The sequence below is a fragment of the Rhinolophus sinicus genome, chromosome 16, assembly GCF_057876585.1.
Source record: "Rhinolophus sinicus isolate RSI-liver-muscle chromosome 16, RSI-T2T, whole genome shotgun sequence".
NCBI classification, from domain to species: domain Eukaryota; kingdom Metazoa; phylum Chordata; class Mammalia; order Chiroptera; family Rhinolophidae; genus Rhinolophus; species Rhinolophus sinicus.
Genome location: NC_142516.1, coordinates 168,592,042 through 168,618,645, shown reverse-complemented (window position 1 = coordinate 168,618,645; position 26,604 = coordinate 168,592,042). Strand labels below are relative to the sequence as shown.

The 26,604-nt window shown below is 37.8% G+C and overlaps 2 protein-coding genes across 7 annotated transcripts in view; one reads left to right on the top strand and one right to left on the bottom strand.

The window, feature by feature from the left end:
• Positions 1-1,637: 1,637 nt before the first annotated feature.
• On the bottom strand, positions 1,638-15,833 carry MZT1 (mitotic spindle organizing protein 1). Its single transcript, XM_019738148.3, has 3 exons — positions 15,646-15,833; positions 7,322-7,467; positions 1,638-3,433 (listed from the first exon to the last, which is right to left on the bottom strand). The coding sequence occupies exons 1-3, from the start codon at positions 15,725-15,727 to the stop codon at positions 3,410-3,412; spliced, it is 252 nt and encodes an 83-aa protein (XP_019593707.3). The 5' UTR covers positions 15,728-15,833; the 3' UTR covers positions 1,638-3,409.
• Positions 15,179-26,604, top strand: part of BORA (BORA aurora kinase A activator) — a 24,175-nt gene continuing 12,749 nt past the window's right edge. For 2 of the 6 annotated variants that reach the window (XM_074329356.2, XM_019738146.3), the window contains exons 1-5: positions 16,148-16,373; positions 17,027-17,194; positions 19,613-19,719; positions 22,670-22,715; positions 25,635-25,716. In XM_074329356.2, coding sequence (XP_074185457.2) covers positions 16,284-16,373; positions 17,027-17,194; positions 19,613-19,719; positions 22,670-22,715; positions 25,635-25,716 — 493 coding nt within the window. In that variant the 5' untranslated portion in view covers positions 16,148-16,283. Of the gene's footprint in view, positions 15,620-16,005; positions 16,374-17,026; positions 17,195-19,612; positions 19,720-22,669; positions 22,716-23,109; positions 23,473-25,634; positions 25,717-26,604 lie in introns of those variants that run through there. The other 4 variants (XM_074329358.2, XM_074329357.2, XM_088792945.1 and 1 more) reach the window with 4 other exon arrangements.

The following is a 26,604-nucleotide window of genomic DNA, read 5'->3' as shown; positions in this document are numbered from 1 at the left end:
ATGCTGCCCAGAAGACTCACTTCAGGGCAGACGGGTGGCTCAGTTGGTTAGAGTGTGAGCTCTGGGCAACAGGGCTGCCAGTTCGATTCCCACATGGGCCAGCTAGCTGTGCCCTCCGCAACTAGAATGAAGTCAATGAGCTGCCACTGAGCTCCTGGGTGGCCAGATGGCTCAGCTGGTTGGAGTGCGGGCTCTCAACCACAAGGTTGCCAGTTCAACTCCCACAAGGGATGGTGGGCTGCACCCGCCCCCTGCAACTAACAATGGTGACTGGATCTGAAGCTGAGCTGCACCCTCCACAACTAAGATTGAAAGAACAACAACTTGACTTGGATGGAGCTGATGAGTCCTGGGAAAAACATACTGTTCCCCAATAAAAAGTCCTGGAAATGCACACTGTTCCCCAATAAAGTCCTGTTCCCCTTCCCTAATAAAATCTTTAAAAATAAAAAAAAAAGACTCACTTCAGATCAAGAGACACACAGACAGAAAGTAAAGGGATGCAAAAAGCTATTTCATTAAAATGGAAATGAAAAAAAAAAGCTGGGGTAGCAATACTTATACCAGACAAAATAGACTTTAAAACAATTGCTATCAAATATATGGTGATGGAAGGAGAACTGACTCTGGGTGGTGAACACACAATGGGATTTATAGATGATGTAATACAGAATTGTACACCTGAAATCTATGTAACTTTACTAACAATTGTCACCCCAATAAACTAATTTAAAAAAACAAACAAAACAATGACTAAAACAAGGAAGGACCCAGTAATCCCACTTCAGGGTATTTATCCAAAGAAACCTAAAATGCTACTTCAAGGGGACGTGTGCATCAGTATGTTCCTTGCAGTATTGTTTACAATGGTCAAGATGTGGAGGAAGCCTGGGTAAATGGATGAATGGATAAAGAGTAGGCAGTATATATATATAAGGGAGTATTGCTCGGCCATGGAAGGGAACGGGTTCTTGCCATCTGCAGAGGCAAGGATGGACCTGGAGGGTATTTACTGAGTGGAGTATGTCAAAGAAAGACAGATGCAGTGTGACTTTACTTACATGTGGAATCTAAAGAACAAAATCAACAAACAAAACAGAAACAAATCATAGATACAGAGAATATTTTGTCGGTTGCCAGATGGGAGGGGGCTTGGGAATGGGTGAAAAAGGAAAGGGAATAAAAAGTACAACTTGGTTGTTACAAAGTAGTCATGGGGATGTAGAGTATAGCATAAGGAATATAGTCAATAATATGGTAACTATGTATAATGCCAGGTGAGCACCAGTCAGGGAGATCACTTCATAAATTATACAAATGTCTAACCACTATGCTGTACACTTGAAATTAATGTAAAATAATATTGAATGTCAACTGTAATTGAAAAATTAACAAAGGGGGTAAAAGACGAGGAGGAGCTCAAAATGTCCAGGTATAAAACAGGTCGTGGGAATTTAACATACAGCATGGGGCATATGGTCAATAATATTGTGATAGTATTGTAGTGTTAAAGGGTTGCTGGACTTATCATGGTGATCACTTCTTTAGGTATATAAATGTTAAATAACTATTGTGTAGACCTACTGTATGTTAGCTATATTTTAATAAAAATCTAAAAAAAAGAATATACATGCCAATAACCACCAAAATGGATTTATTTATGTCACTGACAACATGCACAACACTGAGATTGTATCATTACTTTGTTTGGTTTCCTTAAATATTACTTAAGTATGCATTAAAAATATATGTTTACATTTAAGAAATGTAACGTATTAAAGAAGTCATCTGTAAACATATCTCCGTCTCAATATATTTTCCTGCTTTCATACATAAATAACTTAATCTACAAAGTCATAATAAAACTATTAACTCTTATGGCCTAAAAGTATATACAATTTTGGAGCTTGACAAGTGTTATCTTTGATATTATAAATAACATGTAGTATTTGCATTATTTACCCAATAAATGACTTACTATCACAAGTTCTTAATGTCTCCCAACCAGTTCTCCCAATATGCCTTCTAGTGCACCTGGAGATAAAGACGTATGCATTTAAAAAGTTAAAATGGTCAAAAGACTATATTTTTAAAACAGTACAGAAGGCTGCCATTTAAATGTTATGAAGCCTCACTAAAATCACTTCCATATGTGTGAAGAACAAAAAAAATGCTGCTAAAGAGTAAATACTTGTATTATCATTTAAATGAAAGCTAGCAAAGTCTAAATAAAACCAGATTAAATTTGTATTAGTTTTGGGGAAAACACTCCATTGAGATTCTGTTACAGAAATAGAATCAATACTATCCTAAACTTTCTAAAATTTATTTTGAATCAAATTGTGATTAGTTAAAATTTGCAGGGTAAAAATGATGCACAAAAAATGATCTTAGAAAGACATTACAAACATTTCATAATTTAGTTTTTGTTTAATGCCTGGAAATCTTTATTCCTTCAGAAAACAGTAACTTATTTGTTAAATGAGAGCTCCTATTTAGTGATTAGATAACCACTAGTTGTGTTTCTAGGTAACCACTCAAGATATATTAGGTAAGCACTCAAATTATTTTTATGTAATAAAAATAAAAAGAATTGTGTGTGTTGAAAATGTTTCACTATGCATTATTTTTAGGCCGCCATTTTCATAGTATAAAACCTAGAAAATCATTCTCAATTAATGCTCATTAAATTGAAATGATTCAAATGATAAATAATACTATAAGCTAAGTACTTCTGTTACTTTTTAAATCTAAGTTTCTGAAAATTTTATATATTTTCAATCAATACAAGATTGATCTGGTTCATATTATTAACTGCCAGACAAACTTTATGTTTAAAAACTAAATATTCTTTGTTAAAGAGCAAATTACAACAAATGCTTTTTGTGCCCTTAAGAAACACAAGATTCTGATAGATATAATGAACCTAAATCAAAATTCAGAAATAGTGACTGAAATTCTGTCAACTGGCAGCCCACTACAAGTCCATAGTTATTTTGCATTAACAATTCAAAATTAAGCTTTATAATGGAAATGTCAACAAGTCAGAACTACATTACTACTGATGGGTTCCACTATACTTCAACCAGACACAGCAGATGTGCACATCTGATAAGACTGTTTAGAAAATCAAAGCTATCAGAGCTATAAACAAAGCATACATAAATATGAACATTTCAATGACAAAGCATTAGAACTGTTTAAAAAATATGTGACGTAAACACATCTGATAGTTCTCTCTGTAAGCCACTTTTCATTGATTTATAAAGCTATGGTTTTATAATTCTTTTAAAAAGGAAAGTGTTTCTACACTGCTGCATGCAGTAATTTCTTTGTATGGTCTTGACTACAATGCGATCTTCAAATCCTCTTGCAAAACTTGACATCTCATCAGGATCTCTCCAGAAAGTCAGCTTGTTATATTTTCAGCAGCCTAGAACAATAAAATAAGATTCATTATAATAAAACCATGGAAAAAGAGACACTATGGAAATGAATTTGTCAATACCGCAATAATTAACAAACTCCCCCGCTGCCCCATGTACCAAACCACTTGTATCAGGATAATGCAGTGGTTTTCACTTTCTGCAGGACATTAAACTACCTTTTGAACTGACTGTTAGGCTAGCAGTAGAAAACTTATTTGATCTTAAATAATAGTGTAAAAATATACTGCTACTTGAAAAATTAACCTACAGAAGCCCTTATCCACACAGTCTTTATCAGACTGTTTCTTCATGCTTTATTACAGTGTGAAAAGGGGATTAAGATGGAAAAATACCTCTGTTATGCTATAAACTGGACAAAAAAGGGCCAAAGAATAACAAACACATGGCTAGTATGCTTCACCTATACCACAAACCATTATACTTCTCCTCATTATTCTAACCAATATTTCTTTTTTGCTAGAAACTTTTCAGGATTTCCTCCTACCTTGTTTTAATAAGATACTTGTAAGCTGGTTTTAGATTAAGGGAGAAATGCATTTTAAGAGGCTTTATCCATGAGGCTTATCATTCCATTCAGATGGGCAATACTTTGATTTTTGTTCAACTTAATTACTGATTTTGCCTTCACATCAGACTATGGCTCACTGGATGTGAGATAACCAGTACACTCAAAACTGAAAAAGTGGGGCCGGACCGGTGGCTCAGGCGGTTAGAGCTCCATGCTCCTAACTCCAAAGGCTGCTGGTTCGATTCCCACATGGTCCAGTGGGCTCTTAACCACAAGGCTGCCAGTTTAATTCCTCGAGTCCCGCAAGGGATGCTGGGCTCCGCCCCCTGCAACTAAGATTGAACACAGCACCTTGAGCTGCGCTGCCTCCCAGATGGCTCAGTTGTTGGTTGGAGTGTGAGCTCTCAACCACAAGGTTGCCAGTTCGATTCCTCTGCGGGATGGTGGGCAGCGCCCCCTGCAACTAAGATTGAACACGGCACCTTGAGCTGAGCTGCAGCTGAGCTCCCGAATGGCTCAGTTGGTTGGAGTGTGTCCTCTTAACCACAAGGTTGCCAGTTTGATTCCTCAACTCCCTCAAGGGATGGTGGGCTGCGCCCCCTGCAACTAGCAATGGCAACTGGACCTGGAGCTGAGCTGCGCCCTCCACAACTAAGACGGAAAGGACAACAACTTGAAGCTGAACGGCACCCTCCACAACTAGAATTGAAAGGACAACAACTTGACTTGGAAAAAAAAAAAAAAGTCCTGGAAGTACACACTGTTCCCCAATAAAGTCCTGTTCCCCTTCCCCAACAAAATCTTTAAAAATACAAAACAAAACAAAAACTGAAAAAAGTTATTTAGGTAGTTCTGAATCTCCTATCCTAATAGCTTAAGTTTTGTCTATGAAAATGCTATGCCAAAACGCATCTGTCAGTCTCTCTTCCATACTCTTTTCAGATAGGCTATTTGCCTCTGTTTCCTTTATAGCACTCAAGTGGCATTACCATACAAATATACGTACCTGGAAGCAACCTAACATCTATTCACAGTAGAAAGGATAAATAAGTTATAGTATATTTGTACAATGAAACATAATTATTACAGTGAAAAGGAATGTATTATAGGTACACACAACATAAATGACCCTGACAAACATAATGTTAAATGAAACAACCCAGTACAAAGATTGTGCTGTAAGATCCCATTTATATCAAGTTCAAAAATTTTACAAAACTGAACTGCAGTGTTTAGGGATCCATGCTTAGTAAGAAAGCATACCGTAAAAATCAGGACAGTAGTTACTGGAGGGCGAAGCAGGAAGAAGTCAGTGATGTGGGGACTTCTAGGGTGCTGGCAGTGAGTTGAATGGACATTCTCCTTATGACAAATTTTTGCTCTGTAAATGTTTTACTTACCTTTTTGTGTTATTTTCAATAATGAAAAAGTTTTAAAAAGAACAAAACCAGCAACCCAAATTGCTGGAACTTATTGGAGATGGTTAAGCTACAACTTTTATAGCATTCTATTCTGGCAAGAAAAAAGGCTAAGAGAAGCCACTTTGTCCTCAGAAGTTTTAAGCAGGACTGACTTGAAGTTTCAGTATTTATGGTGAGTTAGTGCTACATAAACATGGAAATAAAATCACCCGAGATTTTAAATCGGACTGTGTGCAAGCAAGAAAGGGAACACTTTGTCTCTTCCCAGGCTCAGCAATTAAGAGGTGCTAAGTTTTGCAAAGGGCGGTCCTCTGGGCCCATGCTGACAGCACAGCCCAATTGCCCTCAGCAGTTCCCTGGTCTCTGAGCCACTGAGTCATTCTCCACACGCCACCCCTTTTTTTTGGTTTTGTTTTGAATTTGTGCAGGAGTTTATCTTAGCTAAACTGACAGCGTATACCATGGAGCAAGATCTCAAATGTTCCCAAGTCTCCCCTTTTCCGAAGGATGAATTCATGTCGACAGCCAGGGAGTTCTTTCCTGCCCATGGACGCCCAGAAATCTGACAGCCCTCCTTCATTTTGCGCCCAAGCTGGCAGTGTCTCTTGCTGAGATGGCTGACTACACCTGTGAAGTCACACATCTAATCTCTTCACGAAAAGCTTCCTCAACCACACGCCTGGCCAACTCGCCAATGTGCTACCTGGGTAGGCTGCGAGTTTTCCAAAGCAAGTGCTGGTTCCTTTTTGCTACCAGTTCCTTCCTCAATTTCTCAATCCCCTTACATTTTACTATCAGCAGCAAGGAGAAATCAGGCTGTACTTCCTACACTTCAGAAGTTGCCTCAGCTAAATATCTAAGTTCATTGCTTCCAAGTTTTATTTTCCTTCCGAACAGTGTAACACAATTCAGCCAAGTGCTCTGTCACTTTATAGCAAGGCTACCTTTCGTCCACTGTCCATGCTCATTTCCGTCTGAGACTTTTCCAGAAGCATCTTTAATGTCCGTATTTTCTGGCAAGATGCTGTTCATAATATATGCATCCTCCAAGATGACTGCAACTTTCTCTGCAGTCTCCTCTTTTTCTGAGCCCTCACTAGTCACCTTTAACGTCCATAGTTCTATCAAGAGTCTCTACAAGACACCTAGGTTTTTTCTATCAAGGGCACTAAAACCTCCCAATCTCTATTAATTGCCCAATTCCAAAGCTACTTCTACATTTATAGATATTTCTTACAGCAGCACTCCACTTCCCAGCAGAAAATCTGCATACTTCTAAGACTGCTGTAACAAGTACCACAAACTGGATGGATTTGAAAAACAGAAATTTATTGTCTCCCAGTTCTGGGGGCAGAAGTCCAAAATCAAGGTGTCAGCAGGGCCACCCCCTCTCTGAAGGCTCCGGCAGAGCATCCTTCCTTGCGTCTTCCTAGCTTCTGGTGACTGCCAACCACCTTGGCCTTCTTTGGCTTACAGAAGCCATCACTTCAACCTCTGCCTCTACGATCACATGGCACTCTTCCCCTCTGTGTCTGTGTCTTCACAGGGTACTGTCCGTTTCTCAATGTGCCTAAATTCCCTTTGTCTTATGAGGACATCCGTGATTCATTCCATAATGATCTTGTCTTAATTTGATTACACCTGTAGGTACACTCTTTCCAAATAAGGTCATATTCACAGGTACCAAACTTGACATGTGTTATTTGGGGCAGATACAATTTTACCTAAACACAGTTGGAGACTTCTGGGAGAAAAACATAGCCCATGAGAGTATCAATTTTTGCGATCTGAATATATGCTGAAAATCTGGTCTTCAGATTTTCTTCTGATGGAGATAGAAGCTGCTTTAATCATGTTTAGTATCTTTCATGTAACTTCATCATTAATCATTTTCTAAACAAAAGCATCTTTATTTAGAATGAACTAACACTCAGATCTCTTACCTTTAGTGCTTCACTGGCCTTGCGAAGCTCCTTAATAACCGATGATAAAGCTTCTGGGTTAATTCCTTGTTCACAAAGCCGTACACAAATAGATAGAGTCTCCATATCTAAGCCAGTATTCAAAATCCTTGAAATCTCAAGCAGAACTGAAAAAAGAGAAAATTTTAAAAACAAAATCTTCCATTTTAAAATATGCACATAATACTTTTGTTTTAATTCACATAACACTGCAAATACCAAAGAACTATCACAGCATCATTACATTTGGAAAGGGGCATGTAATGCTTTGTCCTTACTTAACTCTAGAAACTTCAAAATAAATTTTCAATCTCTCTCCACACAACTGCTTTCTACATCTTAGTTTTTGTCCTGCCACTCATTTAAGGTCTATCTAAAACTTATGTATCATAATCAGGATTATTCTGAACATTTCCCCACTTTTCAGTATCTTTTTACAACATAATTTAGTCAGTCACGTAATATTCCATTTTATGGAAACACCATATATTACTTAACCCTCTATTTTAAGAGTTTGGTGGATCTCACATTTCCCCATTAAAATAATACTGTGATAAGCATCTAATTTTATTAGGACAAATTCCTAGAAGTGGAACTGCTCAGTCAGTAATATACATGTTTAAGGCTTTAAAAACATGTAGAAACTTGTAATTTGACAGTGACCATGTTTGTTGATTCTAATAATAAAAATGAAAGCTTATATTTTTTAACTTCATTTTTACAGTACTCCATTTTATTAGTTTATAAAAGTATCTGTCTTTCACTTGGCAAACACCAGCATTGAGAACCACAGGATATATATACATTGGTTACATTAAACTTTGTTTTATGGCAGCTATTTCCCAGAGTGTGTTCAGAATTTTCTAAGTCATTGGTCAACGTGTTATCTACTGTTTCCTGCATCATTTTCTCTTGGCATTATGCTTATAGTTATTCCACATGTAGAGTATGTAATTATTCACCAGCATTCTCTTCCCGCACTTGAAAGTTTATTGCCCTCCCTCCATAAATATTTAAATGTTTAACTACCTACAGTTTGGGTGGAAAATAGAATCTCTAACTTTAACTTCCAGAAATATTAGTAAGTCAGTTACCCAACACTTTTTACTGAATGATCTATCCTTTAGATGCCACTTTTATCACAAAATAACTTGCCATAAACCTATGGATTTGTTGCATGCTTATCCTGTGTCAGAGACAAAATTTTAATTAAATTTATTTTGCATAAATTTACTGTTGTTACTTTTTATCAAAAGCTCTTTCATTTTATGAACTTAAAAATATTGACCAATTCCAAAAACAGATTCCATTTGAGTTTTGATATAAATTGCGTGAAAACTACATATTATTTTGGGACAAATGAACAAGTTAATATTAAGTCATCCATTAATTTAAATATAAGCCCTCCCAAAAACTTTTATATTATTCATGACGTTCATGAGATAGGACTTTCCAATTTTTCATATCTGACATTTTCATCCTTAGAAGTTCAATTTTTGAGTCTTTAAAAAATATAAATATCTTCCACACCTCTACTTAACTTTCAAACATATGGGGTAGTTCCAGTCTTTGTCAGGTAATCCTAACACTTGTGGCAATTTTGGGTCTGTTTCAACTGACTGAATTTTTCTCATCATGGGTCGTAGTTTCTGCTTTGCCTACCCACTAATTTTTGATTGGATGCCAGACACTGTGAATTTTATTTTGTTGGGTACTGGGTAATTTTCTATTTCTATACAAGTTCTTGAGCTTTGAAATGGGGTAGTTATCTGAAACAGTTTGATCCTTTGGGTCTTTTAAGATTTACTAGTCAGGACCAGAACCCTGTTTAAGTGTAGGGCTAATTATTCCCCATCACTGAGGTAAGACCCTTTTGAGTACTTTACTCAGTATCTCGTGAATTAGGAAGTTTTCCATTCTGGTTGGTAGATACAGGCACTATTCTCAGTCCTCTGTGAGCATGGTGTACTGTTTCCTCTAATCCTTTTGGATGGTTCTTTCCCCAGCTTTTTGGATACTTTCCTTGCACACGTGCTATTCAATGCTCTGCTGAATACTTGAGGGAGACCCTTCTGCAGCTCTCAGAACTCTGAGTGTAGCTTTCTTCTCAGGTACTCTCTCCTACAACCTGCTGTGGTCTCCTTGGACTCTAAGATCCTTCTGCTCAATTCACGGTATCCACTGGGTTCTGTCTGGATTCCTCCTCTCCTCCCACTGCACTGTGGTCTGGAAACTCTCTGAAGGCAATAAGCTGGGACGACTACCTGGCTCACTTCATTTGTTTCCTGTCTTTCAGGGATCACTGTCTTTTGCTGCCTGATGTAGTGTCTTGAAAACCATTGTTCTGCATATTTTGCCTGGATTTTGTTGGTTGCTCCAGGTAGGAGAGTTAATCCAGTCCCTGTTATTCTATCTTGGCTGGAAGGCGACAGGCCTCTCCATTTTCATTTCTTCAGTTCTGATACTCCAACATGCTAATACTTTTTCTTCAGTTGCATTCAAGATGTTGTTATTCATGCTCTCTGCTGAATTTATTCCAATAACTCTATTTTAAGATTTCTAATTGCCCACCATAATCACTTATTCTTGTTTCATAGTTAATTGCTTACATATAACCACTACTTATTTTGTTTCTGCCCTTATCTATTTGAGGCTCTATTCTTTTTGTAAGCCATTTCTGAGATTTCTGCTTCTTCAGGTATAAGCAAGCAGCAAAAACAGAGTGGTTTAAGATTGTGTTCTCCAGAGCCCAACCAAGGCTGAAATTCCACTTTCATTATTTAGTAGGCAAAGTAACCTCTCTGTGCCTTTATTTCATCATTCTGTAAAATGGGGATAATCACAGTACTTACAGGATTGTTGTGAGGATTAAAGGATAGAGTTAGAATGGAGTTTGGCATATGGTAGTGCTAATTGAGTTAGCAATTACGTCTACTTGGTTTTTATTTTTCATGTTAGTTGTTCGTTTTTCATCTACCTTAGTTAGGTACTTTGTGACTTAGGCTGAAAGCTCATCTTCCAAAGGAGATTTTTCTTGGATATCCTGGATTGGTGATGTGTTCTTGGATGGGTAGTATCATACTGGTCTCAACTCTCTTGATCAGGTTTTGTGGAAGCATCCTGGCTCCAAACACACAAAACACATGGATGGTGTTTCTCAATTTCTCGCTGTGGCAGATGGCACACTTCTGGCCCCAGCTCCACTCAGGCAGGGCAGCATGCTTCTGTCAGGTTCTATACCCAGTCCCCTGCTGTGGTTCCCATCTGCTCCTTTCTTTCAGGGGGACCTCTCTCTTTCTAATCAATGGAGACTTCCCTTTCCTGTTTTTAAACATGGATATGCTGATAATTGTATTTTACTATTACTTCCTGTCATTCTCATACATTTGGAACAGAAAAGTTCAACCAGTGCTCAGTTATCATCAATTTTGATAATGAATCATCAATATCTTTAATTTTTAGTTTTGGTTGTTTTCATAAATGAATTCTACCTCACTCTTGCACATTACAACCGATTAGTGCTGATACTCTATGTTTCTCTTGTTTTCTAGTCAGTTAATCATTTCACATACGAATAACTGTTTTGTGTCCTCTTTGATTTCTTTTAATTTTCTTATCCTGCTCTATTTGCTAAAGTTTTCATATCAATTTTTTTTAAAGCAGTGAAAGCAGGTCTTTCCAATTTTATTTAGAATACATTTAACATTAACATGAAGGGTGATGTTGGTTTTATGTAGCAATCCTTTAGCACGTTAAAAATGTACTGTTTTCTTTTGCTAAGACTTTAAAATCAGGAAAAAATGTTATTTTATCAGTGCTTTTTCATCAACCACTCAAATGACCAGGTAGCTTTTCTTCTTTGACTTAGTGAGGTAGTATCTTATATTGACAAACCATATTCACAGCTGAAGAACACTGAGATTGGGAAATCCCTATTTTTACAGTAAGTGGCTGGCAAGTCTGTCACTTTACCTGGAGGTAAATGTAAATGTTACCTCATCCCTCACTACTACTCACAGTAAACACAACCCTGAGACAGCAGGTAGAAGAGCAGCCAGGGTTTTGTATTCTTGGCATATAGAGCAAGAACGTACAGGTACGCTCAGGACTCACGAAGACTACACCTCCCAACAGTTACACTGCATGACTTCTGAGGCTAGGTTAAAAAAGTGGAATACAGCTTCCTTCTTGCTCTCTCTTGAGACACTTGCCCTTGAAACCCAGGCTCCAAGTGAGGAAACCCACATGTTCCAGCCAACAGTCCCTAATGAAAAGCCAGTTAACAATCTGCATCAACTAGTAGTTACATGAGTGAGGAAGCTCTGAGATGACTCCAGACTCAGCACTGTCTAATTGCAATGCATGCGATACCCTCAGTGCAACTACCCAGATGAGCCTGGTCAACACCCAGAACTGTGAGAGACAAATAATTTGTGTTGTTTTCTGCCACAAGTTTGGGGTGGTTTGTTATAAACAGAACATATATTCTGACCCTATTCCAACTCTCTAACATCATCATCGTCAACATTAATTGTTCCTGACAAATGCTCTCCAGTCTTTTCTTATGGTAGACCATTATCTATAAATGCTATGCTTATTCCTAACTTCATGCCTTTGTTTATGCTTTCTCCTCTCCCTTTTCTCTTTCCTCCATATAATTCCACTTCAATATTTGTGTTCCTTTAAGCATTCTTTTACAGTTCACATTGATCTTTACTTCCTAACTTCATAAACTGTCTGTAATCCATAAGCATTTCTGTAGTGTCTACTGTGTCACTGGTACCTATATGTATTTTGTGCTGAAAATGTAGTTGTGAAATAGATAGATATGGTTCCAGTTTTCCTGGACACTAACAGATATTAAAATAACTGATTCCATATGGCAAGCAAAATAAAGGAAAATAGCATACTTCCAAAACAAATTACAAGGGCATCTTACCTAGTTGTGAAGGACGCAATGTTTAGGAAAGGCTTATCTGAGGAACTGACAATGAAGCTTAAACTTCAAGGGTGAACAGAAATCAAATTGGCTAATGCAGAGTCAGGAGAAAGAACAAAGAGTGGGTGCCCCAAAACAGCCTGTGCAAAAGTTCCCATGCTGCAGCGAATTTGGTAAAATAAAACGATCTGAAAGTCTCATGTGAAAGCAATGTAAATTCAAGGGGATAAATAAGTATAATATATGAGGGAGACACAACAATCTACTAAGGCCTAGTCAAGATTTTGGAACTTTGGGGAGCTATTAGAAGAAGGTGTAAAATAGGAGTGTGATAAGATCAGATTTCCATTTTTAAAAGATATTTGTTGCATAACACGGAGTGGAACTTGCACAGGGATAAGACAACACGTGGATAAAGAGTCTAGCTAAGTTATTGAAAGACTGTGGATGGCATGGACAGGAGAGGTTAAGACAAGTGGTCAAACCTGAGATCAGTGAACTGAAAGAGCTTAATGAAGAATAGGAGGTGAGAGAAAGCAAGACTGACTCCCAGGCTTCTTTCTCACAAAAGCAACTAGATTGATGGTGGTAACATGGACTATACGTTTGTTTCAATGACACTGCCTTATACACTCTGGACTCTCTTAATTTCTTTTTCTTGCTAAGTACCTGATATAGTAGTTAGTAGTTACCTGATATAGTACCTGATGTAGTATTACAATGAAGCTTCTAGTAAGGAAGAGGTAATTATCCTAATTATCAAAAACGTAATTATTAGTAAAAAATTAAAACATAAGGAAAATCCTAGAATATAAGAAAATAAGAATTAAAGTACAAAGCTATTGATAGAGTATCTAAAATTTCAAAACACTGAAAAACAAAAGAGACAACTGAGTGCATAGGAGAGAGAGAGAGGTCGCTGAAAGAGCCTGACATTTTAAAGAGGGAATGTAGGAAGAGAATGTTGAAGATCTAAGAGTGAGCGAGAGTAGATGGTCTTATGCAATAGACCTCATACTAAGTCAGGGCTAGGATCAATTAGGTTCTTTTCAGACTGATGAGTGCAGATAAATAACATAGTCCACTGCTTCCTTCCATCTGAAGTGTCAATAAAAATCCTTTCATTTCACAAGAAAATTACAAATATTTATAGCAGAGTTCTACAATCCTTGCAAATCACTAACATCCATTAAAAAACTAAATCACTAATAGCTGACAAATACTGATGGGAGGGAGGAAGTAAGAGGATGAGGAGAAATACTACATTTTGAAGGTGGGTAGTCAGACGCAAAAAGTTCTGAACTATCCATGAGAGATTGGCTCTCATGGATAGATTTAAATACAAGGGAAACTCTACATTATCAGAATTTCAAATAATAATGATATTTAAGTAGTGAGCCCAGCTCTTTAGGCATGCTACAGTTTTATTCCTGGGAATGAGGGTGGTACAAGGTGGGATTATAAAATGACTGCATTTAGGACTTTTTCAGTTCAGTGTATGGTTATTATTTACAGTGCAAGTGTGACAATGTTTCTTCCCTTTGCACCTCAACCATTATAGACAACATAGAAAACATTTCAATGTTTTTCACTGACAGCAATAATTCAACTTCACATTTGACATGACTGACTATCTTGGACCCAAGAGTGGCACAATAGCAGGGATTTTATGTAAGTTTAGAGCGCTAATGGACACGACAGTACCTGTCGCACTCAACAACTGTTGATCCATTGTCAACCTGGGTCTTTCTTTGTACCTTCTGGTTTGTGGACAAACCGTATGTAGAGGGGCAGTGTTCTCTAATCCACACCTTCACTCCTCCAATTTAAAAAAAAAAAAAAAAAAGGTCTTTCTTCACTTTTTCATGTTCTTACACTCTCTATAATCTTCATTTTACACAAAGGTCTCCTAGTAATCATCTTGATGCAACCAATACAAACCATCAGTTCTCATTTCTACATCAGAAGTTCAACCACAGATAAAATGTATGTATTCTGTTCAAACGGCATCCTGTGGCCATATAATTAAGGAACCTAAGCACAGCTAACATAGCTGTGATACATCAAGGATGGGAAAATAGGCTGAATCTGGTGTTAAGAACAAAATTCTATTTTTCAGAAAAACGAAAGGCAGATACTTGGTAAATAAAAAAATGAGATGCAAAGGCTCTAATAATATAAGCAATTCTTTGAAAAGGAAATCAACAGCTAGTGCAGAAAAGGCCAGAAGTCTTGTCGGAAGTCCCATTAAGGAGATGTATTAGTGAAGGAGACAGATGCAGCATGAAGGCTGACACTGCTTAGTGAGAATTTCAGGGGATAATGTTTTCAGAGAGATAGAGATTGGTGTGGGTATCCTCTGGAAAATGCAGAAACCAGCGTTTGACATCCATCAAACTCATATATACTCGTAGGTGGATGCTAAGAATAAAATGGAGACCCAAAAAAAGGAGTCTGCAAGTGCGATGACATCTTATGTTACTCACAAAAAAATACAGTATCTTTTAATGATCACCTTCCATATACCTTTACCTGGTCATCCTACTCACGTTATAATCCTAGGAGGTAATCTCATTTTACAGGGGGGAAAAAAAGGGCAGCAGGCTCAAAGACGTTTAAATGGCTTGTCCAAGCTCACCACCAGAGGTCTAAAAGGGAGAACCCGCACCAGAGAGGAGAGAGACGGTAGTTAACTCCAAGACATTTATTTCATCTTCTACTAATGTGTACGCTTTAACTCGCATGCCTCGGGGGGCGAAAACAGATACCAGGAGCCCCGGGATACCCGCTCCAAGTCAAAACGGGAAATTCTGATGAAGAGGCGAACTTGTTCATTACCGAATATTTTAAAAGCGCCTACTGGGGTGCCAAGGACAAAAAAGTCACAATGACCAAACAGGGCTCACAGCAATGTCCGCACGGGGCTTACAGTCTTGAGAGTGGTACAGACTTGCACCCCGCTCTGGACTAAGAGGATCGGGCGTCCCGCACTGGACCACCGCGCCGGGTCGAAGGAAGAAGGGGCTCTGCCGGGTGGGCGCGGCGCTCGAGGCTGGTACCGAGGGAAGGACACCGGGCGGGAGAGGGGCGTGGCGCGCGGGGAGGGAGCGTGGGATGCGCGCGGGTAGTGGGCCGCGCGCGTCGGGCTGACGTGGGGGCTAGAACGCCGTGCACGCGACAAACTACGCAGCAGCGAAGAGACAACTCTCCAAGGATGAAGCCCTCAGCCCTGCGGCCCTGGAAAGGATCTCCAAAGATGCCGTTCGGGACAGGAAGTGGTCCTCAAGTCCTCCCGGGCTCACCTCCGTCTGGGAGCCTTGGCTCTGGGAAAAGGACGCAAGGTAAAAGGGGCCACACGGGCACTCACCGTCCATGGTCTCTCTCACCGCATTCAGATTCGTCGCCGCTGCCGCCGCCGCCGCCGCCCCTGAACCGCTACTACTCGCCATGGCTGAGGCCGCGGGAGGCGGGAGAAGGGCCTGACCCGGAACTGGAGCGCCTTCCTTTCTCCTGGGCAATCACACCGCGCGTCCCCTGCTCACGCCGGGCAGGCTCCGCCCCTCGCGCTCGTCGCAAGCGTGGAGCTGCGTTGATTTGAATTTGGAGCTTCGTTACTCAGCGCGGAATGTGAAGCGTGGAGTTTCCATTCGAATTTACTAGGCCGCCTCCATGCGATTGGCTGGTTCGCGGACAGCGGTGCGACGCGATTGGCCAATTGCCCACAAGCCCCGTGCCCTGGTTGGCCTAAATCAGCGTGGAAGCGGGGAGTTAAAGAGTCGGGCTGTCGTGGTTGCTGTCCCGGTACCTCCGGAGTGCCCTGGAGTCGCCTTTGGGTGGCTTCCCTTTTTTTTACACACTACTAGGTACGTTCTTTGTAGTTCCAGGCTTTTTCTCCTCGAATTGGAAAGCTCGCTTTTCCCGGTCGCGGACCCGCCTGCTGGTTCGCCTCATGGTAAATGGGAGCAGCCTGGGAGTAGGTCCTGAAGAGAGGGACACCAAGAATGAATGGTCGCGCAGGGTGGGGGTGACACCAGCGTGAATGTCCTCCACTGCTCCTCACCCAAAGAAGCCAGCTGCACTTCAGCCTTCCAAGAAGTGGGTTCTTCTTTTTCTCTAATTGTAGCCTCCTTTGACTTGGAGTAACGCAGTATCGCCTTCTACCCTGCGGGTTTTAGCGAAAGGAGCATGTTTGAGGAGAGGCAACCAACGGCGGTTAATTTCCTATCGCTAATCAGTCATACTTCTTTGACGGGGGCTAATTTGCGAGAAGGGCACGCGTGCACAGATCTTCTCGTCTCTTGTTTGTTGCTTGCTGTAAATAATTGTTGTTTAGTAACTGTAGCTTGAGAGGGAATTGCTGGGATATCCGAAGGATATTCAAATTGTTTAGAGACTTGATATAATGAATTTAAAACTGCAGGTATAAGTCTCTTGTAACATTTAGTTGCGTCGAAAGCGCACCTGAACTCATTCACATTTGGTTGATTGCTTCTTATAAGCCACTTCTCTGAGCTTGTTAATTCTGCAAAATGATATCAGTAATACCCTACCTCTCTAGCTTTCAAGTTTGTTTCAAGGATCACTTCAGAAAATGTGTGTGATGCTTTTTTGTGAACTATATAAAACTCCAAGTGTGTTAGGTTTTGAGATAATTTTTGTGAAATGTCTGTTGAATTCATTTTACTTGTCAAAAGGAATGTCTATGGAACTTTGTCATTTTATTGTATGTACTTCTGCTTTCTTTTTAGTTTTTGCTCTGTGCTATGGGAGATGTCAGAGAACCAAAAATGCAAATAACACCGGAAACTCCAGGAAGGATCCCTGTTTTAAATCCTTTTGAAAGTCCTGGTGATTATTCTAATCTCCATGAACAAACTCTCTCCAGTCCTTCTGTTTTTAAATCAACAAAATTACCAGTAAGTTATTCTTACTAGTGTTTACAAATAATTTTAAATATAAATATCTTTCTTGACAAGGTAAGGGGGAAAATTTATCATGGAGAATATATACCTGGAATGTGCTTTTTTAAATTGTAATGTTCATTATAATATAGTTGTTGGGCTAAAAGTAAGTTCGTAGAAGATATTTCTGGTTAGCATTTCTCTTTTTTTTTTAATTTAATGGATAACATGTTAGCTTCCTGCAATTGTGGGAGTAGCTAGACACTATAGTTCATGATATATCTACTACTACCATGTTAGAGAAGAAGCTATGTCACCTAATTATTCCCTGTTATTCAGCAAACATTCGAATGTTGCTGCTTGTCAGTGCTAGGCATAAAGGTTACACCGTGAACAAATCAGGCTCATTAGACACAAACTCAAGAAGCTTATACTCAAATGCAGGGGTCAGCAAACTCTTCCTGTCAAGAGCCAGTTAGGCTTTGCTGGTCATCTGGTTGCTGTTACAACTACTGACCTCTGCCTCGTATCACAAAAGCAGCTACAGGCAATATGTAAACAAGTAAACATGGATGTGTGCCAAGAGAGTTTTATTTATGGGCACTAAAACTAGAATTGCTTGTCATTTTCACATCATAAAATGCTTATATTCTTTTAGGTTTCTGTCAACCATTCATGGCTTGCAGATTGTACAAAAAGAAATCAACCTTTACTCTAATGGGATAGACACAACAAAAGAAGATGATGTGTGCTATGACTGTAGTCAAGAACAAGGGTGATATGCAAGGGAAAGTGCTCTTTAGAGATTAGGGAAATAACCTTCATCACTTAGCTTATTTTTACTGTTATTGGCTACACTGGAGAGTTTTTGAAGTCTGATCTTTTAATAAATTATCTAGAAAACTACCAACTGGGTGGCTGTTTATGCTATATGAGATGTGATTACAAAATATGGTAAAGGTTTATTTTTTTATTTTTTTTAATTAAAGTTTATTGGGGAACAATTGTTAGTAAAGTTACATACATAAAGTTGCATAATTGTACAGGTGTACAATTCTGTATTACAGCATCTATAAAACACATTGTATGTTCACCACCCAGAGTCAATTCTCCTTCCATCACCATCTATTTGATCCCCTTTACCCTCATCTACCAGCCCTGTCCCCCGGTGAAGGTTTAAATACAAAAAAATTTACAGTAAGACACATTGCCAATTAATCCCCCTCAAAATACTCCCCTTTGCTTGGAACACACTTTTCCCATCGTACTTGTCATTCTGAAAGGAGTTCTGGAAGTCCTCTTTCGTGAGTGTCTTTAGTTGTGCTGTCGTGGCTGCCTCGATGTCCTGTATCGATCCAAAACGTTTCTTTCATGGTCATTTTGACTTTGGGGAAGAGCCAGAAGTTGCACGGTGCCAGATCTGGTGAATAAGGTGGATGAGGACACACAATAATGTTTTTATTTGATGGAAATTGCTGTACCAGAAGCAATGTGTGATACGGAGCGCTGTCATAATGGAGGATGAAGTAAAGACACTCAGGAAAGAGGACTTCCAGAACGGCGTCAGAAAGTGGCAAGAACAATGGGATAAGTGTGTTAGAGGTGAAGGGAGTATTTTGAGGGGGATTAATGGCAATGTGTCTTTTACTTTTTTAAATTTTTAAAATTTAAATATTCACCTTATTTTTTGATCACACCTCGTACTTTCATATCGACTTGAAGCAGGTATGCATGAGAGGAAAGTTTTACAGTTATACAGTTTATATTGAGTCATTAACCTGACCTCATTTTTAACTGAATCATATTAAATCTTAATTACCTGTTAGTCTTAATAATGGAATGACTGCAACTTAATCCTCAAAGCCAGAATGGATGGCATCTTGGGGTTTTAATCTTGAATTGGTCAAAAATATATTCTGAATTACAGTTTAGGATTTGGATAAGAGTTTGGTTTAGTTGAACAGTTGAATACAGAAAGGCAGCACTGGTTACCATTCATAATTATTTTAAGGATCAACTATTTTGTGAGCTTTGGCAGGCACTTCTGTAGTCAGGACTTTAATTTCAGTTCATTCTTATTGAAAGGAAAGACGTTTGATGACTAATAAGAGGTTTTTACTTTGATTTGGGCATATTGCATCACTAATGAGTGTTAATTGTAGAATTTCTGTACTGTTAATACCCTTACTGTGGTTTTCCTATTATTTGCGATTTTAAAAATCACCCAGAAGGAAGATTTGGATATTTTAAAAGTAATAGTCAAGTCAATTGATTTAGTGTGATTTGATTACCATTTGCCATTTAATCTAGTGGTAAAGTCAAATTCAAAATATGAGCTGTAAGATATGTTTGTATTAATAATCATTCTCTTTATTTTTTAAGTTGAAATTGGTTAGTTTGCTTTTACTCATAAGCTCACTTTCTTTTGTTAAGACTCCAGGGAAATTTAGATGGTCTATTGATCAACTAGCTGTAATAAATCCTGTAGAAATAGACCCAGAAGACATTCATCGTCAAGCTTTATACTTAAGTCATTCTCGGTAAGTTTTCCTTTCTTTGCACCGAAGTTGTAATGACATACTCTCACATGAAGAGAAATAGGAAATTCCGAAGTTGAATATTTTTATATATAAAAATACCAGGGAGGAAAAATTGTGATACAGTTTTGTCTTACCTAAATGAGAAGTGAGGTCAAAAAAATACATGCAGAAAAATTCCTCTGCTAACAGTCCCAAATCTGGGTGGGATTCCTTTTCTTTTAGAGATGACCACCTCCCCCTGCTACTTATGGGACGACTCTGTCTCCTCAGCATTTGGAAGAGGGAAGGGCATTTTGAGATTTGTACCTTTCTACATGATTATGGCTCCTGCCATTGAATTTTTGTTTTGTTTTCTTTCTCGGTGGTGCAGGGTAAAGTAAAATGCTGTTTCATTGCCATGTATTATACATTTAGGGAGACCTGAAAATCCCCTTACCAAGTTAAGACACATTGAATGGAATGGTATCCATTAGCAACAGAGGGAGCTTTATAGACTTCATCCAACTTTGACATCGGATGCTTGGGGACCGGAATTACATTGTCTTGAATTCAGCCTAGTAATCATAGCAGCCTTAACTTCTTTGTCGATGTGTTTGTGTGGGTTTCCCAGGATTAGTGTGCCTCCAACTTGTGCTGCCTAATGATGCCTCGTGCAATGAGAACATGCACTTCTTTGGTGGAGCAGACCTGGCTTTTGATTAAAAATTGCAATGACCTGTAATTACAAATTACAGCTAACAGTTTTCATTAATAGTTTGAGGGACTTTTTTGTTGATGTCAGTTTTATAGTCTGATTTTCTTTATATTTGAAAAAGTTGAGTACTGGTATGACTAGCTTTTCATTTTGGGTACTAAGATACATGTGTTGTCAGTAGAAAATAAAGGGTAATCCTTTTCCCTTTAACTTTAGAATGCAGTCACACAAAGATGTACACCTGTTGAGGTGCTCTTTCAAATATTTGTCTGGCTTTTATATTTCGTCTTCTCTTGGCTTGGTAACTTGATGGCCATTCATTCATAATTAACGTCCATCCAAAATGTAGAAAAGGAACAGAATGAGGAATGAGCATAAAAGGATTTTAACATAAATCTAAATAATATCTTTGAAAGAGAAGGTGAAAGATTATTTAAAAGCAAATGAGTCACAAATGATACTAATTTTTTATTTCACACAAACTGTATGCTTTATTTTGCCTCTACTCTTCAGTATATTCCCCCATGGACAACTGTTACCTATCAAGGCAGCAGGTGTTTCCTGAGACTGAGGCACTGTGAGGAACACTGAAGAAGTACAGGATATTATTCCTGCCCTCTAGAATCAACAATACCATTAACCAAAGTTGTGATACAATATTTCTGTAATTACTAATAAGTGATCTATTGTCTGGGTGGGTTTATGAATGTTGGTGTATATCAGTAGATAGATTTGTAATATAGGCGAGGAGGAGAGAGTGGAAAAAAACCCTAAATTTAACTTAATTTACTAATGTAATTCAATGAATGGTTATGGCTTCTACCAAGGATAGTGAGTATACTTTTAAAACAGATTGATTCTTTACTAGCAGCAAGCAATGGCTTTCAATGTCTCTTCCTATCTAATTCAAGTTCCCTATTTCAGTGCTTCCCACCATTTTTATGCCATGCTACACATAAAACATAACCAAAAGGCACACTGGTGTAAGCAAATAAGTCTGTCCATACAGGAGGTGAACAGTCATGAACCACCTCTCCCCTCCAAGGATCTATTGAGGGCATACCTGTAACCTGTATGCATCATGCCAGTGTTGTGTGATATGCTGGTCAGGATACTGTACCCTATATGACTTCTTACAGCCTTCTACGATCTGGCCCTATAGTATTTAGCCAAACGGATTTTCATGGCTTCTAGCGATTACTTGAATATCTTAGGTTCTTAAAGTCCCTCTGATGAAGCAGCAAAAGGATTTTGAATGAGGTAATGCTAGATCAGAGCTTACTAATACTATATGCTATTAATGTCATGCATTGCCATTTTGACCTGGTTATGTCCATGATGGGATGAAGAGAACTGAGTTATCCTCAAAATGGTTGTTGTTCAAGCTGAGATATGGGGATTGCTACTGTAGTCTTTTTCACAATTCCCTTATTTGAAAATCCACTTGATTTTAGTTTCTGAAATGTGCACATTATCATATAAGCTTTATTAAGCCACAAACAGATATACATACATATATATGAAGAAACTTTAAGACACAAAAAAGTGTCTTACCAATTTATTAATGGAAAGCATATATTCTTTCCTGGAACAGATTAAAGAAGTGGTCTTACAAGGCTAACTGCTGAATCCTTGGCAAGTATATGTCTTGTACTTGAGACCCAACATTTTATATTAAATCTCACAGCTGACAAATTTGTGTTACTGTAATTGCATATTGTATCAAAGTGAAAAAAATAATCATTTGGACAAATTTTATATTGTTGGTATTTTATTTCACAATAATTTTGCTTATTTATTTAGCTGTCTAAGGATGATAATTTCTTTTGGAGTAAGTTGATTCTAAAATTACAACTATGATAAACTTGCTATAATTGAAGAAAATGAATTTGGACAATTTTTAAATTTCTGTGGAATGAAATACTTTTAATTTGTTGTGATTAAAGGATAAAGCTTATCCAAATTACTTTCTTTGTCTTGTTAACAGTAATTTTTAAATTATATCACTGAAAGTCTTTGAAAAGAAAATAGTGCTCTGTTCACACTAAATGAAAAAGAGGGAGTTAAGCCTAACAGCGCAATGCTGAATATCTAAATATTATCGTGAACTGTGATAAGATTCCAATTTTTCTTTTAAAATGAGCTTAACATTTGCCAGTTTTCAACAGAAAGAAATTAGTTCTTTGAAAGGTTATTTTCAATGTTCAATCAGCTGAAGTAATGGCCTGGTTATTTTTCTTCTTTATCTTTGTATAGAATGGATAAAGATGTGGAAGACAAAAGACAAAAAGCCATTGAAGAGGTAACTTAAAACTTGCTGATAATTAAACCAGTTAAGCGTCAATTCTGTATGCATGTCCCCTCTTTTAGGAAGACGTCCTTCCAGTCCTGTACTGCCCTGGCTCCTCACCTGCCCGCCTGTCCCCAGCTGCGTGAGCCCCGCTGTGTGCTCCCAGAAGACCAAAGTCTTGCAGCTAGTTCAGCGCCTCTCATAGCACTTATATACTATTGGAAGGATCTGTTTAGTGCTTTTCTCCCCTGGACTGAATTCCTTTTTGGCCAATATTGCGCTTCCTTCATCTTTTCATTTTCAGGGCCTAGCACACTTTGTCTTCCTTGTGCCTTCAGAATATTGATTAGCAGAAACTCTGTTTCAAGTTGGAGTTTATATAAAGGAAGTTGAAGATTTTTAGAACTTGGATATCTAAATTGGCATTGGTAATGGGCTTTTTGATGTTAATACTTTGGATTTTTAAGACAATGTATTTCATGTAATAACATGTTTTGCTGATAGAAAAAAGTATATCACAAATACAGGGTTTTTTAAGAAATAAAAATAAGGAACTAAGTTTTTTACTTTTGCTTCTTTGTTTGCTAAATTCTTAGAGCACAAGTAAGGGTCATCTATCTAGTTATTTCCTCAGAAAGTCTTTATGTCATGGCAACATTTCTTATTTTTCCTTTTTCCCTCACTAGCCTGCTCTACTCACCTGTATTCCTTAGTGATGCTTGTCTTCTGCACCCCAAAAGACTTGCGCTGTGTCATGTTCAGAGATCAGGTGATACTTCTAGCCCCTTCTGCACCTATTTTTCTAGTGTCGGTATTGTTACCTTGTATTTCAGATATAGCCTGTTTCTTCAAAAATAGTTTTACGTAAAAATATGCTTTACACTAAACATTATCTACTTAGTCTACCTAGTAATTCCAAATTTTCATTCTGATCCAATTACTTGATTCCCCCCAGTTGAATATTCTCAGACTCTATCCCATTTCCTAACATTTTGGAAAATATGCTTTCTCTTCAGAATCCTCAATATTAAATGGACATTCAGAAGAAAACTTAAGAAAATGAAGTCAGAGTGAAGATTAGAGTCAATGTACCAGAAACAAATTAAATTTTTTCATATATATAGAGGTTCTAAAAAAAGTATGCACATTTTAAGAAAGGAAAAAACTATTACAATTGTAATACTCAATATATACCAATAACAAAGATGAATACAAGTCACGTTTGACTTCTGCAATATTACAGGAGGTGCTAAGAGTGGTTACCATCCGCATCCAGATACTTCTGATTACAGCGAACTACTGCTTGAGCAACGTTGACCAAAGTGTCCACTTGTGTACATTTTTTGGGGGCACCCCCGGTATATGTACATATCTGAAAATAGAATAAATGCATGCACATAGTAAAAAGAAAAAAAGTTCAAACTGAACAAAAAATAAAGGGAGAAGCCTCTTGTTCCCCCATCCAACTTCCTAAAAGTAACTACTGCAACATTTATACTTTAGATTAATTTTATGTAGGTAACACCTTGTGTCCTTTTAAGTATTTTACCCAAATAGGATCATCATTCTCATACTGTTTTGCATCTTGCTTTTTTTGCTTCACAATTTTTCTTAGATATTTTTTGATTATCAGCACATACTGAATGTATCATAACCTAACCCAGCCCCTACTGATAGATGTTTAGGTGGTGTTTGATGTTTTTCTATCACAAATAATGCTACAGTGAGCACACTTGAACGTATATCTTTGTGTAATTGAAATGGACTTGCTAAGTCAGAGGCTTTGTATTTTCAGTTTTGGTAAATTTTGCCATCTTGCCCACCCCACCCCCCCAAAAAAGAGTTTGTACCAATTTTTACCTCTCGCTACATTATTATACTTACTGTTTTCTGTCATATCTGCAGTACTGGTTATTAACAAACTTAATTTGTGCCACTCTTATTACCTTAAAATTTTTATCTTGTTATTTGGATTTGTAGATCTTTCATTTTGAGTGAATTCACACGTGGCTTCATAAGTTTATGGGTCCTTTATATTTCTCTTTTTCTGGGATTTGGTCTATATCGTAATCTCTACCCCCACCGCCTCCCTTTTACATCTTTTCTTCATGCATTCATAGGTAGTTTAGTCAAGGAAAGTAGTTCTTTGTTATACGTATAGCAAAATACAAAGGAAATGTTATGAATTGCCCCCAAACCATAGAGAGGGAAAGGAAGAATACCGTTTTAGGCTTAATTTCATATCTAGAAGGAAAGAGGATAGACATATAACCAAATGCTCTATCTCCATTTGAGTATACTGGCCAGCGGTGTGCTGGTAAATCTTTAGCAGTTGGCCCTCTGGTTGTGGGAAGAGAATGAGTTTTAGTGATTGCTGCTCTCCATGATGTAAATATTCCAACTATGGCCAATTTCAAGTTCCTAGTGTGGTATCACTGAATAGGAAAAGAAGTGTGATGGTGCACCATTATATGTAGGCGTTCCCCCACACAGATACAAGAGATAATTGACCTCAGGAACATAATTCGCAAGTGATAATTTTGAGTATCCATACCTTTATTTTTAATATAATTTAATTATAAGTTTATATAATTTTATTTTTAGTATTGGCTTTGCACAAAATATTTGAAAATAGTTAGATCTTGAGACCCGGTGCAAGCCAGTTCCAGCACACCGTACCGGCTTATTGTCTCCATTTATTCCTTGCTTCTTCATGATCCCTTTTGTCATTCCCCCGCCCCCCACAAAAAAAAAGTTGGGGAGAAATTAAAAACATTTTCTTTATGATTAATCATTATAATGAATGATTAAATATAACTAGAAAGTCAGTGTATAATATGTTCGGTGGTTATTTAAAAATAACACAAGTACTCTTTCATATTTTGAAGGGAATTTATGCCTAATTGTGTGACTTTAATTCTGTTCTCCTAGTTTTTCACTAAGGATGTCATCGTACCCTCTCCTTGGACTGATCATGAAGGGAAACAGCTTTCAGAGTATCATTCCAATAAATGTGAGTATACTGAAAATCACTGGATCAAAGATTGTAACGTTTTAAAAAAATCAGTGAATGTGAAGCAACATGTAGTGAAGTGTCAGTTAATAAAAGTGCTTTGGTAAGGAAGTTACTATAAATTAAATTTCTAGATACCAGAGGAGTTAACTATTTAAGGGTTAGGATTCAAAATTTGACTAAAATGTACTGAATTGGTTTTTTGCCCATGCTATTCTGAATTTAACTTTTTCTTCATCGCCATTGTGAATATCATTTATCATGATGGTTACAAAGGATCCATAGATGCAGAAATAGGATTCAATATAGAGTTGTTAGTGAGTTTTGCAGTGATTTTGAAGGTTAACTTTTTAAATGAAATCCTTAAATTGCTTTGCATTTGTTGCTTTTTAGTTTCTTATTTCTCTTGCTTGTTTTTTTATCTTTTAGTTGCTTTACGTTTTGCTAATTTGCTGAGTTCTTATAAAGGTAGAGGAAAGACGGACACTTGACCTAGGACAGTGTAATACAACTGATTATCTGCAAAACTAATAAGGAAATTAAGGGCAAGCCAGTAATCTTTTCAAGTATTTTTCTACCTCCAGGAAGTTGGTTATCTTATATTTGCTCTCACTGTCCTGTGGGTTATTAGCAGTGTTCAAATATTACTTGTATATATGCATCCCTCATTTCAGTGACATTACCCACTCTTCTATGTAGCATACATTAATTATGCTCGCAGCAAAAGAGAATGTTTGTTCCATTCTTTATCAAAAACACAATAGGTAAAATGGATTGAGTACTTACCATGGCCAGAAGACTGCAAAGTACTCTCAGTAATTCCTTACAATAGCTCATATTTGAGGTAGGTGCTATTATTGGCCCCATTTCATAGGTGAAAAAATACAG